The following is a 16711-nucleotide window of genomic DNA, read 5'->3' as shown; positions in this document are numbered from 1 at the left end:
GGGGCCGGCGGTTTCCCGAAGCGGAGGGCTGGCCTCAGGCGCAGCGCTCAGCTCCGAGTCGCTGGTTCCCCATCCTCGGTGTAGGGCTGGTGTCAGCCTAGCGGGAGCAGAGTGGGCGAGCGCGGTGTCTCGCAGGACAAAGCGCGTATGGTTTTGAAGAATTTGAGGGCGATTTGTAGTATTGTCTTTAAGCTTCCAGTGCATTTTTTTCCCCACAAACATCCAGCTTAGCGAAAGTCTAACTCCGCGCGCTTTCACTGCAAAGTTTGTTTCGTCGCTGCTAACATAGCAGTTTAAATTTAAGAACTTAAAGACCGTGGTTTTGTTAAAGCTTTCTGCTTTTTTTTCGTATGTACCTGAAACTTGTGCTGTAAGGCATCCCTTAAGAAAACCAGGAGTGATTTGGAGCAGTCACAGAAAATGTAACCGGGGCTAGCTTGCAGAGCTCGGTTGGTTGCGGTGCAGGAACAGATGGGTATCGACTTGTCAGTCAAGTCTTAACCGTTGTATAGGCTGTTTCAGCCAGGCAAGCCCGTATTTTACTTGCAGGTTTATTTATATTGTGTTTGGAGTTTATAAAAACTCCTTCCCTGTGGAAAGCAGTATGGTAGGTTATAGTTTACTTGTAATAAAATTTGTCTGCATGGAGAAGCTATGCTTAGAAATATCTAAAAAACAAATATAACATTGATTAATTAATACTTTAAAAAAAATAATTTAACACAAACATAAAACCACAGTAATTTAACTTGAACATTTTAGTTTGATTCGTTGATATCCAGCTATGATCTTTCTCCTGTTGGTGGGAATTGAACATTGTCAAGCATTATTCTTCCATTAATAATTTAATTTGTTAGGAAGTATCTACTCTGCAACTTTTAAGGCTTTTCACATTGCTGTTTGCATTCAAGCAGCTCAGAAGTCGGAGATGGTTATGGAAGCAGAATATCCCTGCTAAATCCTCCATGAGTACTCAGAATTCAAGTTCACTGTTGCAGCTCAGTAGATGAAGAGGAGGGTTTAGGTAGGGCAGACATTCGGTGTGTACTTGCATGTATCCAGCTGTGGGAGTGAAAGTTGTGTGCGTTTATAGGTGTTAGAGGAGGAAAATAACCTTGAAGTCTGGGCAGAGGAGAGAGAATAGTTAGCGAGATGGAATAGCTTTGGGAACTTGTAAGGCTGAAATATAAAACAGAATCTAGAAGTGGCCAGCATGATTTAAATAGTTCAACACTGAATAAGGGTGTTAAGGAATTTATAATTAGTATTAGGACCCAGAACTTGCTGTTGATTTGAACCTCTCGCAGTCCACGAGGCAGCAATGAACCATTTGAGAAATGTCTGTTTTGTATCCTAGATACAGGTAATTGGAAGCATGCTAATTGGAAAGCATTAATAATTTTATTATTTGGCTGCTATTCGTTTAGAAAGTTATAAAAGGCTTCAGAAGACTTGTTGTAAGCGTTATCATTGGGAGAAACATTGCAGGTAATTCATTTTGTTGTGAAATACTGTGTGCCATCTAGGAAGACGACTTAGAAGGCTGAATGAAAATGAAGGTGGAAATCATAAGAGTGTAAAACAGTATCTGTTTTTATAGCTCTGTGAATATTCCTAAGAAAGCCAGTTAAAGAGCTAAGCATCAGATAAACTAGAAGTGTGTATTGGTAACTGTCTTTTTAGAAAATGGATGTTTGTGTCAGAAGCCAATAGGTGCTCCAGTCTGCCTACCTCTTTTCAGCACTATGGGTCCATACAAAAGCCTAGTAATTTGAGTGAACATAAAAATTGTCCATTAGTAACATAAATTAATGATATTTGTTATATAATGTAACAGAAGTGTAGCAGGAAAATTTTCTTACCTACTGGTTAGCTCTAAACCTCTTTAGTACAACAAAATTTTAACATGATATTCCACTTAGTGAAGGAGTAAACCATTTGCCTTCCAGGACGATACCTTTGATGGAAATACTGATCTTGCATTATAATATTTTATAAATGACAACAACAACAAAATTAAATCAGACAACTATTAATTGTAATTTTAGAAATGTTAGAATTCTTTCATTTAGGTTTTGTTCCCATTCTCAGGGTGGTGATGATAATGGTAGCTAATGTGTGATGGTGACTAGAAGCCTAATTATGTGAGGATATTTAATTGGGTGTAGTCCAAGTGAGACTTACAGCGAGTGTATGTATAGGATGGAACCCATGCAAATGGAAAAATATAGGGAAAAATACTAAAATATTAAAAGAAGTGCTCTTATTTCTTAATATAATCTGCAAGGACATACGTAATAATCAGTGAGATTATAAATGTTTTGATTCACTGAAGGCCCTTCCAGTTCAGTTTAGGTCTTGGTAATCCATAGGTGGGTGAAAAGAGTTTTCCCGTTGGCTTTGTTGCAGTGTAGTAATGTTTGTTATGGCACAGATGGGAAAGACACAACAAGCAATTATTCTGTGCATTTCATATATATGGAGATCCAGCTACTCATGCATGATCCTTTATGCATTCCGTTCTTACTTACACTTCCAGATAATGGTGTTTTTCAATATCTTTTCACACACTCCGTTTTTGTTGTTTTTGTTTGTTTGTTTGTTTGTTTTGGTTGGCTTTTTTCCATGAAAAATATACTAATGGATTTCTGGATTTTTGTTTGGATTTTGTATGTTTATTATGAAACATTACCTATTGCTTAATGAAACCAACTAATTGAAATGTACTGAAAGAAATGTGTTTAAGACATTAAAACAAGCTGATATGGTACTCATGCATTGCAAATACCACTCTTGTTATTTTCAGTGTATTTGCATCCTTCAGATGCCAGTGAAAAAGTCGGATGAACTATGATGTATTTAAATGGGTTGGGCAGGAAACATCGTTAGAATACTTAAGTAATAAGAAAAACAGCTGAGCTCTGATGCTCTGAATAATAAAGTTAAAGATGTTTTTGAGTTAATTTTTAACCGAAACTTGCTTTTTAAAATCTGGTACCAGCAACTGGCTTCTATTTTTTTCATAATTTTAGCAGCATGTAGAATATAATGGGACCACAGATGATTGATCGTTTTGTTTGTTTTTATTTATTTTATTTTATTTTTAATTCTGGATGCAGACAGCACATCATTGCAGGTGGGCAAGAATGGAGTAATACGTCTGTGTCTTGGATCTCACTTGAAACAGCAGACTGAGTGTGTAATAAAGATTTTTTTTTCTTGAGCTACTGCCAGTTGCTAAAAAGCTGTTGTGAAAGCCGTACTGAAGCCCACCATATTTAAATTCTCACAAAGTCTTCTGACTACCTAATTTTTCTGTATTTTACTTTATTTTAGCATCACGTTTCTTCAGTTGGTCAGTATGACCAGTCTTTCTGCAAAATAGAGTGGGACAAGATCTGAGTTTTGACCAAATTCCAGTACACAATCTAAAAACCTACCAAGGAAACTAGCGGCAAAGGGGAATGGTGCAAACCATGTTTTCAGTATGCTACTGATTGGGGTAAAGAAGCTTCTAGCTTGGTTTTAAGGAAATGAATTTATTACCATTATAACTCAGAGATTCTTTTTTTTTTTTTTCCTTTTTTTCTTTTTTTTCCTGTAACTGGTATGTGCTTTTGCACAGTGAGAGCAGACTCTTAATAAGTTCAGGAAGGAAATATTACAAATGTATGAATACGATGCATACACTTAAATAAGAAGCAATAAAAGGATGTAGTCATCACGTTCTCACAGTGCTTTTAAATAAGCTTTTTATTATTCTTTCAACAGACGTTTGGAGGTGTAAACAATGGAGGACGCGGCAAACCAAGTGCAATCCCTGAATGAAAAGCAGGTGCCGAACTCGGAAAGCGGTTATGTGTGGCATGTCACCGATATGAATCGACTGCATCGTTTCTTGTGTTTTGGTTCAGAAGGTGGTACTTACTGCATCAAGGAGCAGAAGCTGTGCTTTGAAAATGTGGAAGCTTTAACAAGGCTAATTGAAGAGGGTAGAGGTTGTGAAGTTGTTCAAGAGATAAAGACATTCAGTCAAGAAGGCAGAACAGCAAAACAGGAGCCCCTACTTTTTGCTCTTGCAATCTGTTCGCAGTGTTCTGATGCAAAAACAAAACAAGCAGCATTTAAAGCTGTTCCTGAGGTGTGTTGCATACCAACTCATCTCTTTACTTTCATCCAATTTAAAAAAGATCTGAAGGAGGGCATGAAATGTGGCATGTGGGGCCGTGCACTGAGGAAAGCTGTTGCAGATTGGTACAATGGAAAGAATGGCATGGCTGTTGCTCTAGCAGTTACAAAATATAAACAAAGAAGTGGTTGGTCTCATAAAGATCTTCTGAGATTGTCCCACCTAAAACCCGCCAGTGAAGGTAATACGCTTTTTATTTACCTAGAAATACTATGTTTCAGGCCTCTTCAATTTATTGTGGAACTATTTTGGAAACACCGGTACCAGTGTGGAATGATGACATATTGGTGATCATATCCTGGAACTGAGTGATCACATCAGAAATATAACTGTTTATCTGCAGAGGTGAACAGGGTTTTTCTTGTTTTTCTCTGTGTATGTCAAGGAAAGGTAAAATAATACAATTCCCTCAATTTGTTGCTATCTAGCTTACAAATGATGAAATAACCTTTTTTCATCATTTGGGAATCTGTTGGTTTGGAATGAATTAGGCTCCTGGCTTGTGAGGAGAGTAAAACAGCTGTTCTAACTTGTATGGGGATGACCTCTTTTAGCTGGTAAGCAGGTCTGGGAAATTCCATTTATGGTGGTGGTTGTTGTTTTTAACAAAAAAAAAAAATGCGCTAACTTTTTTGCTTGCCGGAACAATAAATGCCAATATAAAGAAGGTAATCCTGCTTGGAAAATATTTTTCTATAGGAATTGCTATAGTCACTAAATACATTACCAAAGGGTGGAAAGATGTCCAAGAAGCTTATAAAGACAAAGCAGTTTCTGCTGAGACTGAAAAACTTTTAAAGTATCTGGAGGCTGTGGACAGGGTGAAACACACAAAAGATGAATTGGAAGTTACTCATTTAATAGAGGAATATGGTCTGGTTAGAGAACATCTACTGACAAACCATCTGAAATCTAAAGAGGTAGGTAAACTTCAGGAGCTTTGTATTCTCTTTAGAGTATTAAGTGTTAGAGTATTAAGTCTTGATTTCCATTAAAAAAGCCCTTATGTTTTTTTTTCAATCTTATTTACATAAGTGGGTAATTTAAAAATAATAAATCTCATACATTTATTTTATAACTTGAACATTTATTTTAAAATACAGTTATTTAACGTGCAGATGTCAGTTTTTGAACTTGGGAATCTCATCTATTTTTCCCTCTGTTTCTTTGATCATAGGTTTGGAAGGCATTGCTGAAGGACATGCCCATTTCTGTATTATTGAGAAATTTAGGAAAGTTGACAGCAAATTCAGTGCTTGAACCACGAGGCTCAGAAGTGGCAATAATATGTGAAAGACTTAGAAATGAGAAATTACTAAAAAAGGTAGGATTTTTTTCACAATCGTCTGACTGACTTAACCCCTTCTAACCTGTATTTCTTTAGGCAACCTCTTTACAGAATAAAAGAGAGATTCTTTTTAAGAAAATTAAGAAATTTTTAAGAGATTCTTATTCTTAAACATGCAAACAACAGAAAACTCACACAACAATAGTGGAATTACCTGCACCTTGATAATAAAACTTTAATAATTTCTCATTTGATTTTTTTTGTCCCTATTTCCAAAACTTCTTTACAAATGAAGTATACTGACAGCTAGGATCTTTTCTTAAATTAAGGTCGAGGCAAGCTTTGCTTGTTGGGTTCATCCATTGCTCCTTAAGTGTTGTAATTTAGAATCAGCAACACAATCCTAAAAAGTGAGTGGAAGCCACTCTTACAGGATCCTAGGAAATGAATGAAGAAACTAGCACAGCAGCTGAGAGAAAAAGTGACAGAACAAGGAGACTTTCTCCTTTCAGAGTGCTTTACTTTTTCAGAGGTAATGCAGTAAGAGGGAAAAGAGGGTTCCAATAGAAGTCATTGCAAGATTCTGGAAAGGGAATGAGTTTCATCATTACCTGTAACTGAGAACCATCAGTTCATGCTACAGCTTTAAAGAAGACTGCACAAACCCTTTGAACAAATTGAAGTAAACAGATGTTGCAATAGGATCTTCTTTTTAGTTTGTGGGTTTTTTTTGAGTTCAGACTTCTGAAAACATACTATTGATTTATTTTCTCTGTAGGGTAGAATACATCCATTCCATATATTGGTTGCATTAGAAACCTATAAAGCTGGCCATGGAAGCAGAGGGAAGCTTTGGTGGCGTCCTGATGAAGACATTTTAGAAGCTTTAGATGCTTCGTTCTACAAAACTTTCAAGGTAATAAAGTTCTTCAATTCACTAAGCTGTTTGAGAAGTTTCTCTTTTTCTGAAAGCTTATCAAATAATATAGAAAAAATTGTTGGGTGGATAATATTTTTAGAACTTCATAATAAAAATCTTAGAAATAGGAAATTTATTAAATAGAGGAGAAAAAAAAAAAACTCATATTCAACTTCTGGCAATGTTATTGTCCTAATGTTAGAATTAACCCCCCATACTACGGTTGAAAGTAGAAGAAGGAAAAGTTAATATATTATGCAGATATTTTCTTACTTTTTTTCTCTTCTTTTAGACAATTGAACCGACAGGGAAACGTTTCTTACTTGCAGTTGATGTCAGTGCATCAATGACACAAAAAGTGTTGGGCAGTGTGCTGAATGCTAGCACGGTTGCAGCAGTGATGTGCATGGTGAGGCGTTAAACTTCTGTTATTTGTAGCTATTTGCAGCTTGAGCTTTCCTTTTGATACAAAGGTACTCTAAAGCTGGTTAGAAACCAGAAGGAAGTTTATATATTTATATATATATATATATGTATATATAACTTTTTTATTATTTTTGTTACAGAAGGTGTGGCTTTATGCCTTACTGGTAGACCAGATGCTTAAAGCAGCCAGATTCAGAAAGGTCACTTTAAAGAAGCTGGTTTCTAGTTAGTGGTCGAGGCTGCTTTTTCACTTACTGAAACTGAAAATGCATTGAGGGGAAAAAAAAACACAAAAAACAAAAACACAAGCATTGATAATTTAATACAGATTGGATTGAGAAATTTTGGGATAATTCTATGCATTTGAGCTATCGACGCTGACTTTGTAGAGCAATTTGATATTCCAAAGCTTCTTGTGCATTTATATTAGAGTGGAACTTGTTTGCATTGAAAAATATTTAGTGTTCTCCGTCAAAGAGTGGAGAGAAGTAATAGGGAAGTATATTTAGTTACAGTAATTAGAACATTTTTTTAGTTCTGATTTTGCACTGTTTGTTCACAGTAGTATTACGAAGTATTTAAAGTATTGAGTGAAGCTTTAGTGTATGTAATGACCCATGCTGATTTGCATACAAAAGGGTATGACGTGTGTTCAGCAGGGAATGCCTTGATTCAGTCAAGAAAAGTTCTAAATAACATTTTTATTTTTGTCTTCCTCTTTCTCAGGTTGTAGCCCGTACTGAGAAGGATTCCCATATCATTGCCTTTTCACATGAAATTGTCCCTTGCCCTGTGACAGCTGATATGACGTTACCTCAAGTTTTAGTGAAAATGTATGAAGTATGTAAAAATAATTGGAAAAAAAATGCATTGCTTTTTTTTTAGTGCTGTGGTTAGTCCATATCTGTATAGTAGAACACCATGTATTATTTATTTTCTCCTTTTTATTTAGGGGAAGTCCAGCAAATGTCATTATTTCAACTGCCTGAATATTAAATTAAGCAATTTAGAATGGCATTGCTAGATCACAATGACTTAATTTGAAAACAATAACTTCAGTTATGCCATTATTTTATTTATTTAAGTGAAATGAATGAGTGAACTGTTGTTTAACAAAGAATGTGATAGATGTATGTGATACCATGAGGCTTACATAAAAAGTAATTTTTCCATGATTTACCAGTTTCTGTAGTAATGTGTTCAATGTATATATATTTTTTTCCTTTTAAGATTCCAATGGGTACGACTGATTGTTCCCTTCCAATGATATGGGCTCAGAAAACGCAGACAGCTGCTGATGTCTTCATTGTATTTACTGATAATGAGACATTTGCTGGAAATACTCATCCTGCAACAGCTCTTAGAGAGTACAGGGAGGTAAATATCCTTCTGAGTGCTTGCAATTGATGAATGCAGTACGGAATAAATACCAGTTCTCCACATGTTTTACAGATTAAACAAGTTGTCGCTATCTGCAGTAAATAATAATCTCTATACTGCCAAAAACATAAATTCTATGCGTAGACTGAATTAGTGGAAGTAATTGCTCACATTCAAAACCATTGAATTGCAAAAAGGATTTGTAATTAACCTACTTTGCTAGCTGTACTTGTAATATCAGTGAAAATTTGTTTGGCATTGAGTGAGTGTATGAATTTTTGCATTCTATAATTGATTCTGAATTCTAAAATTGATTAAATAAATTTTTTACAGGAAGCTCTTAAATAATGGCACTGTGCTCCCAGAATTAAATTAGAATTTGATCTCTGCATTAGAACTCACAAACATTAAACAAAGTAATGAAGACAAGTCTGTAGGGAAGCCCTCAAGAGGATAAGGTGATGTGAAGAAAGCCCTATATGTTTTAAAGTGGCTGTGTATGTTGTGGAGCTTTGCAATTTTGAAACAGAACTAAGAAAAACATTTCCTACCAGCAAGTTGCTATTAAAAATTATTTGAACAGCAAACAATCTTTTAGGCTTAAAGGGAGCTATTTCTAAATTAATATATTTTGAAATGCAAAGACAAATATGTATGGACATTGATCTTCATACCATGTCCACCCATTTGAAATTAATACCAGAATCCTTAACTTGCCCAGTGAAACCTTGCCACAGAGTTACTTAGTTGAGATTAGCTCCCACTCCTAAATTTTTGTTTTTAACAAAGAATTCCCATACTCTGGCCTTAATATCACTTGCTTTGTTTTAACTTATACATTACTGACGAGTAAATCAGATAATTTAGCTGAGTTGTCCAGGTCACAGCTGATTTATTTGTTCAACCAACACTTGGACTCCTTGCCTTAGACAAAAACACTCTCCTTGACTCATATTAGATGATTTGATTATTATTATTGAAAGTGTTCTCTCAGAATGATCTTCAGAATAGCAAATGTAGTGTTTACATTTGAAATCTATAAATCTTCATATTGCAGGGAAGTTTTGCCAATAGAATTAGTTGTAGTTTATTTGTATTTAAGTATAACTGTTGTTTTTACTGCAAGTTAAGTACGGTGTTAACAGGCAGTCTGCAATTCTTGTTATGACACACGTAGGTTCTATCAGTCTGCCTTTTCAGACAGCGGTTTATGTATGCCAGATAGCAAGATTTGGTCTCTGTCTGTCATGTTTCATTTACTGTATATGTGTGTATTCCTGAAAATATTTTTTGTTCTTCCTCTAGAAAATGGGTATTCCTGCTAAATTGATCGTATGTGGAATGACGTCAAATGGCTTTACGATTGCCGATCCAGATGACAGAGGCATGTTGGATATATGTGGCTTTGATACAGGAGCTTTGGATGTTATTCAGAACTTCATTTTGGATTTGATTTAGCGTTCTAGGCATTTGCTCTTCCCAATGGGTCCATTGCTGGCAACAGACTTTTCACCTTGGGAACCCCCAGCCAAATATACTTTATTAGAATATGGCACATTATATACATATCAGAGCATTACCGTTTTGTGAAGGGAAAACAAGAAAAGCAGATGAGATACTGCTTTTCTCTTTTCTCCTATTGCACACAATTTGAAATAACAATGGGAAATTTGCTAAACGTAGCTACAGGGTTATACAACATGTAATTTAATTTCATTTATAATAGATTATAAATACTGAGATTTCTTTTTCCCCTGTTGCTGTGGAATGCTTGTTTGCAAGAGTGAATCGATGAATTATTCCTAGGATGGGCAGGACAGAAAAGTGGTTTTAGCTTTTTAATAATGTTAGTTTAACAACTAACATTAGTTTAGAGGGATCTTTCTTTAGGCTTTTTTTTTTTTTTTTTTTTTCTTTTTTTTTTTTTTAACAAATAACTAATGTTCAACAGTTTCCATAATTATACTTTAGATCTACAAAAGAAGTGTTTTCTGACACATGTGAGACCATGTAACTGTGATGCGGTATAAAAGTTACACAGTGAGGTTTTATACTGACAACGCTGAAAGTGGAAGAGCTCATGCTTCTATTTAGATTATCTGGATTTTCGAGAATAAAGTAATTCTTTCTAGAAAAAGGGGTAGTTCCTGTACAGTGCAGTTTCAAAAGCACTATTTTAGATTTCATATGCTTTGGTGAATGTTCAACAAACTTTTAAGTAGGGAAAGGTCTTGGAAATGGCTAGGAAGCCACATTCAGTACGTGTTATAACTTCAGGTAGCATCAGCCCGCTTTCAGTGAGGAAGATCAGCAAGTGCATGTGTCTTAGCTTACTCTTGAAAGCTGAGTAGCAACAAGCAGAAACAAATAGCTACGTTTCCTTCAAAGGAATGTATTTGATGATACAAAAATCTTCCTAAGGGGAATACTTCATTAAAAAAAAAAAAAAAAAGTAAATTAACATTATTTCTGATTTCTTAAATTAATTCAATCTAACATTTTTCCAAACTACCTCCAGTTTATAGTGACCAATTCTTAAAAACTTTTATGAAGTGTACAGTTGCCTCGTTCTCAAAATCTTGTTTAGGAAGTGATTGAAACTGGATTTTTATTTTTATTTTCTTTTTTAGACTGATAGTGTGAGTAAATATGGAGAAAGCTAGTGAATATCTTACCACTTTGGAACAGGAACCAATAGCAATTCGTGTGTATATGTATTTAAATCTGTGTGTGTGTATTTAGGTATGTGTGTATAGGGGGGAAGTTAAAAGATCTCTTTCACAGATCAGTCTTAAAAGATGAGAGCTTTTTTCAGTGATGCTTTTACAACTTCCCCCAGATGTGTATGTCAGCCTCCTTTATGCTATTTCTGGCTGTTTTAAACAGTGAATTTGGTGTTAATTTGAAAATAATTATGGTTTATAAAGATTACCCGATTGTGGTAAATGACATGTAGGACCATATTTTTCTGCCTAAAGGACAAGCTTTTAAATGTAAAATTCAAGTTCATATTATACTTTTGATACTTGTAACACTTCTCATTATGCCTCCTACATATTGACTCTAAGTTCAAAGCTTGCATTCTGTAGGATGGTTATCTATTTTGGTGCTATCTAAAATGTGAGATTACATGTTACTGAAGGTATTCTGCTACACACTCATACTCTACCTTAATGAATAAATCAGATCGGTGAAGGAAGCCTTTTCAGACGTTGATGTACAGAAACAACTCTACAATTGTTTTAAATCTGCGGCTTAAAGAACTGGTGGTAAGGATGTTAGTTTTCAGTGGATATGAATGTAGTTACTTCTGAATTGTCCCTACAATTACAATACAGCTCTGATAGAATGCTTGAACGCAGGACTACCACCGGCTTGTCAGGTGACATCCAGAAAATAACAAGCATTCCTGCAAAAACTGATAAATTAGCACTTTGAGTTTGAATATTAGCCATTTCCTTTGAAAAACTTCTTACCAAGTGTAGTCTCCTTGCAAAATGAACATAATGAATATGGGGCATAAATGCACTTGCTCACTACCTGTAAATTATTTAAAGTAAATGCACTGATGTTTTGGAGTTGTTTTTTGGTAGTAATGTGTTTTAAATGAGGCAATAGTCAAACACCTGATTAGATGTTTCCTATTAAGCTAGCGATGTTGAAAATAACTGACAGATAAGTATCTTTTGCAGGTACTTTTTCTTTTTTGAAGTAGTATTTGTGAAGTAATAGGAAATATTTTGGACTAGATACGAAATGAGAAACTTAAACTGGTATTTCAAGTAACTTATTGCAGTTAATTGCATAAATTTACTGCAAATAAAATATTAGACTAGTTATTAACAGATTGATTGAACAGTTACTGTAGCGTTGCATCTTTGAAAGCAGTCGGTTTAAAATACCATTCCTTGAACTACAGTAAAAGTGAAGGTGAATTTTTCAGTAGAACTTAGAGAAAATGTTGACACTAGATAGCTATGTGCTATGTTAAAGATAGTCATCCATGCTGGAGTACATAATTTGCCCCTAAATATTTACCATCTCTCTGTACCAAAAAAAATCTTGTTAGGTTATCATAGATGGTTGGTTATCCAGTGTAAAGCTAGCCCTGTTAAGATTATGTTGTCATCTGCTCCTCCTTTAAAGTTTCCACAGAGAAGGGAAACTGGAGTAAATGCTGACAGATGAAACTTGGCAGTATGTTGGCCCTTATTCCTCCTATTTTCTGTCTGGGGTTGGTTATTATCATACAGTGAGGGGCATAGAAGACTGATGCTGTGTTTTGCTTTTCCATAGACTGCTCTTTATTATCTGTCCACATGCTGAATTTTAGGGAACTGTCTGACTAGTTTGCCATAACACATTTCTCCTGATTTTAGTCTTTAGTTATTAAACAAATAATTTCCAAAACAATACCTGGACATGTGAAGAGGCAACAATTACTGTAATTTATTTTAAAGGGAGAGGAAAAAAAAAAAAAAAAAGCTAAGACAGTTGCTCAGCTTAAGTGTCAGTTCAGTATACAATAAATAAATCCTTTCACTAAAGAGTGGACATGACTCTTTCAAGTTAAGTGTTATGCATTGGAGAAACACTAACAAAAATGGGGCTATAATTGTGCACTACAGTTTACCAGTGAAAATAGAACAGGAAAGATTTTAAAGATAGTGAAGTTTATTCAGAATGTTAAAACAAAACAAAAAAACAATAAAAATCTAAATGCAGAGTGCAGGTGTAGACTAGGTGAATGCAGGTTTCTTGTTATTTGTCAGAATTAACTGGCTTTCATTTCAGTTTGACTGTCATTTCACTTTGACCCCCTAATAATTCTTAATTGTTAGATTATTGTCTAAGACTGTAATGTTCAGGCACTTTAGCATAAAGAAAGAAGAAAAGGCTGCAATGGTTGGAAGCACAGCAGAGGTAACATGTTCTTCTGTAACGAAAGGCTGTAACCAGTGGACATCAGAGGTCATGTTTCCTTATAGCAGTGATACAGACAAGGATGTGGGCACGTGATGCTCAAGAATTTTTTTAAATTATGCATCGGTATTGTGTGATGAATAAAGACAGTAATAATTTTGCCAAGAATTAGACTTTCGTGCCAGGATTTTTAGACCTATAGCAAGGAAAGGGAGAGTTTGGGATGCTTGTAGAACTTGATTACTGGTAGAACTGGGGGCTTAATCCACAGTTGTGTGTTTAATAAAGAGAAGCCTCAAAGTAGGTCTAGGTCTGAAGTTAGCAGTGCCAGTCTAACTGCCCAGTACATAACGGCCACTTATAACTGGCCATAAAGTACCTTGCTGCTTTAAACCACTGTTAAACCCGTTTGTTAAACATAAATCATTGTGGGGACAGGACATACGTTCTTTTTTGTTGTTGTTGCTTTTTAATTGGGGCCCATTAATACCTGTTTATGGGTATGGCTTTCAAAGTGTATGTTCTTGGCTTAAAAAGTACACCAGCACTTTTGGATATGTATTTTAATAATGACTCTGTCTGTAAAAACACTAGGAAAATATTATTCTCCATTGCAAAATGCTGTGCTGCTTAATCCTGTAGCCATACCCAAAGCATTGTATTGGTTCCATTTATGTTGATTCTTCTATTACCCATTTTTCCTGTGCTCTTCCTTTTCTCTGTTAATGTTGGCTTTTTTCTCCTTTTCCATCACCTCGTGAACCCAGACCTATACTTGAATCTCTTCTCACAAACTCTTGTCCTTTCCTTTATTGCCGCTGTTCTAATTCTGCCTTTTTACTGTCATCAAGCATGTTAGCTTAGCTAAGCAACTTATGCCAGAACTGATGTCATAGTATTTATCTTAACTTAAAAAAGGACCTTTTTGCGTTGATTATATAAATCTCTAATAAGATATTTCATTTGCTGTATCTATCAGATTTTGGTTAAAAGTTGCATAAATTACAAAAATGTATCTTTGTTTATTTAAAAAATCCAACATCTGCCTGTGAAACTAAATGGCTTACTTTTATAAAACAACCATTTAAAATTGGCCTTTCAAATGTAAAGCTTCTTTCTTGAGTTTGTTGGGTGGGTCAGAGCTTTTCATTCTGTCATGTTATCAACTTGTTATAAGCAGAATTAAGGAAACATTTAAATGAATCTTCTGGATGAGTGGGCAGCTTCTTAGCAATATTGAAAATATTTGAAGAATAGAATGTAGAAGTAAACCTCAGCAAAAAATCACTTGTCTTGCTTGTGCTTTTAATCTTCCTTGTTTTTTAAGCATTTCATCACTTTATTGGGTTTATTTAGCTATTTGCAGTGGCTCACAGTGGACAAATACGCTCTAAGTAAATTGTTCTACTGGCTTTATTGCTGAAATAGTAGAGATTTCATCATACCCTGACAGAGTACAGTGTACAACGTTGCTGGTAAGACTTAGGGGGAAAAGATAAAACAGTAAGACTGTATTTTGTATGTGCTGCTCTGAGAGCTAGGACTTAGAATTAGCTAATTGCAGCATAAGGTATGGTGTCTTTAAGTATGTGTGCTTACATTTGGATTTCTGATTTTGATACTGTAACGTGTGGTTTATTTAGGTATTTCTGCATTCTGAATTTAAGTTTAAATAAATATATTTGCATACGTATGTGGTACAGTCAGAACTTTCACAAATACTTCAGTAACAAATAATGAATGGAAATAGCTGTTTTCCTAATGTTACCAGCTTTTTAAATAAGCACAACTATTTACAATAAAATGTCTATTCTGTTACACTCTCATATAAAAGTGCAGTTCTACTCTTTCAAAATAATTCCGTATAAGGAATGAACAGATGAATGCATTCACAGCTCTGTCTGCTTAGTTAAATAACTTGATGTTTATTTTTAGCTACTCATGCTTCCTAGGAGCATATTATTTGAGCTGGATGAGTGCTTAAGTATAATTCCTATTACAGAATATTTTAAAGGACAACTTTTTAACGTTCACAACCCCAGGCAACCATTATTTTAAAATAAAGAGCTTTTGTTCCAGAGACAATACTAAGCAAAAAAAATATGGAACTTTTTATTTTGAATGCCTCTCCCTGCCCTTTTTTGTTCCTAGAGTAGAACCACACTTGAACTGCCATATCATGTTAAAATAACTTTAACATAACGTGGCTTTGTGCCATCCAGTAACAAAGGCACTGTCTTGCTGCTACTTTCTATGAAACGATACAAAATGAATGAGAAAACATTTGGATGGGGAGCCTTAATATAGTTGACAATAAATAATATTAACTGGCACTCAGGAGGCTCTGCAGGCATCCAGTGTGCTTTCTCAAGTGTTGGGATGGAATATTGCCTTAAGTGACACTGCCCTGGGATTTCTGAAATGTAGAATTCAAAGGGGTATTTTAAACTACTGTTTTGGGACTTTTTCTATCAGGGAACAAAATGAAAAGTGAAGTCTTTGAAAATTATTTTGCATACTGTTATTTTTACATGATGGATTTACAAGCTTTCAGCTGCAAAACTGTTAATCCTCTAAGAAAACAAAGCTGGCCTAAGAATTATACACAGGGAAAAAGAGTACTTGGATACCAGCACATGTGCAAACTAAATTGCTTTATTCAGTATAAATTTAGGGAGGGATGCACATTTGAGGGTGTTTCAACTTCATGAGGGTGTCCTTGTAAATCAAGACTTAAGGCAATGATGAAACTAGCAAAAGGTAGTGAATTGCAATAATAATGTAACAAGGTCTGTGTGTAGTTAGCTAATTACATGTTAAAGATGCACAGTGCAGATGACTATACTGAACTCTTTCTACAAATCGTTACTTAAATTCACTTCAAAAGTGCACTGCAACAAGGAAGTTGTCAAATTCAGATGACAGCCTTACAATCACAATTATCCAAGCTGAAGACGGATGTGGTGCTTCGTTTCCTTGTGGAAAGAAAGTTCCTTATGCGCATGCAGTGCCCACAACAATGGAAATAACAGATGTCTTATTCACAAGGAGCGAATAAAAATGGACTGTTTTTATTCTAAACTGTGCATCTTTAGTAGTGTAATAATCCCTTTTATTGAGGAAGGGGATACAATTTTCCACTCACCTATGATGAACTTTCCTGAAATAACCAAGTCTTGGCAGTGGCTGCTCTGGCTTTGGATGTACATTGTACTGAAACTATTGAATTTGTTTTTTTTAGACATTTAACTGCAAGTTAATACTGCTAGTAAACTGCATTCTGACTGTAGAACTTAAGTACTAAATAAACTCTATGCATATTAGACCCTTTTTACTTGGTCTTAAGTTTCATAATAGCACTGGATTGATGATGATGTAGTTTGGAGCTGCGGTTTGGTGTCAGTGAGCTGTCTGGCTACACCAGGATATTCCAGAATGACAGCGTCTAGAGTGAGGTAGTGCAGAGTAAAGATGAAAGCAATTACCTACCATTCTAAAACTGCAAGAATCTCTATTCCCTTTTTCCATAGCACTTGAACTTATAATTAAGTACTTACATGATCAGATGATGAAATACAAGGGAGGT

General features: G+C 35.1%; 1 protein-coding gene across 2 annotated transcripts in view; it reads left to right on the top strand.

Annotated features, from left to right (window-relative positions):
* The window catches only part of RO60 (Ro60, Y RNA binding protein), a 15163-nt gene extending 345 nt beyond the window's left edge, over positions 1-14818 (top strand). Inside the window, exons 3-10 of one of the 2 annotated variants that reach the window (XR_004752890.1) lie at positions 3772-4370; positions 4889-5109; positions 5367-5513; positions 6256-6393; positions 6689-6805; positions 7549-7655; positions 8053-8199; positions 9508-9643. Coding sequence is in view for 1 of the 2 variants with exons in the window: in XM_035333351.1 (XP_035189242.1) it covers positions 3791-4370; positions 4889-5109; positions 5367-5513; positions 6256-6393; positions 6689-6805; positions 7549-7662; positions 8053-8199; positions 9508-9660 (1617 nt within the window). In the remaining variant the exon portion in view is untranslated. Of the gene's footprint in view, positions 1-3771; positions 4371-4888; positions 5110-5366; positions 5514-6255; positions 6394-6688; positions 6806-7548; positions 7663-8052; positions 8200-9507 lie in introns of both variants that reach the window. The other variant, XM_035333351.1, reaches the window with a different exon arrangement.
* Positions 14819-16711: the final 1893 nt, after the last annotated feature.

This window comes from Oxyura jamaicensis, chromosome 8 (genome assembly GCF_011077185.1).
Source record: "Oxyura jamaicensis isolate SHBP4307 breed ruddy duck chromosome 8, BPBGC_Ojam_1.0, whole genome shotgun sequence".
Taxonomy (NCBI): Eukaryota; Metazoa; Chordata; class Aves; order Anseriformes; family Anatidae; genus Oxyura; species Oxyura jamaicensis.
The sequence above is the reverse complement of the archived record's forward strand: the minus strand, read 5'-3'. Positions and strand labels throughout refer to the sequence as shown.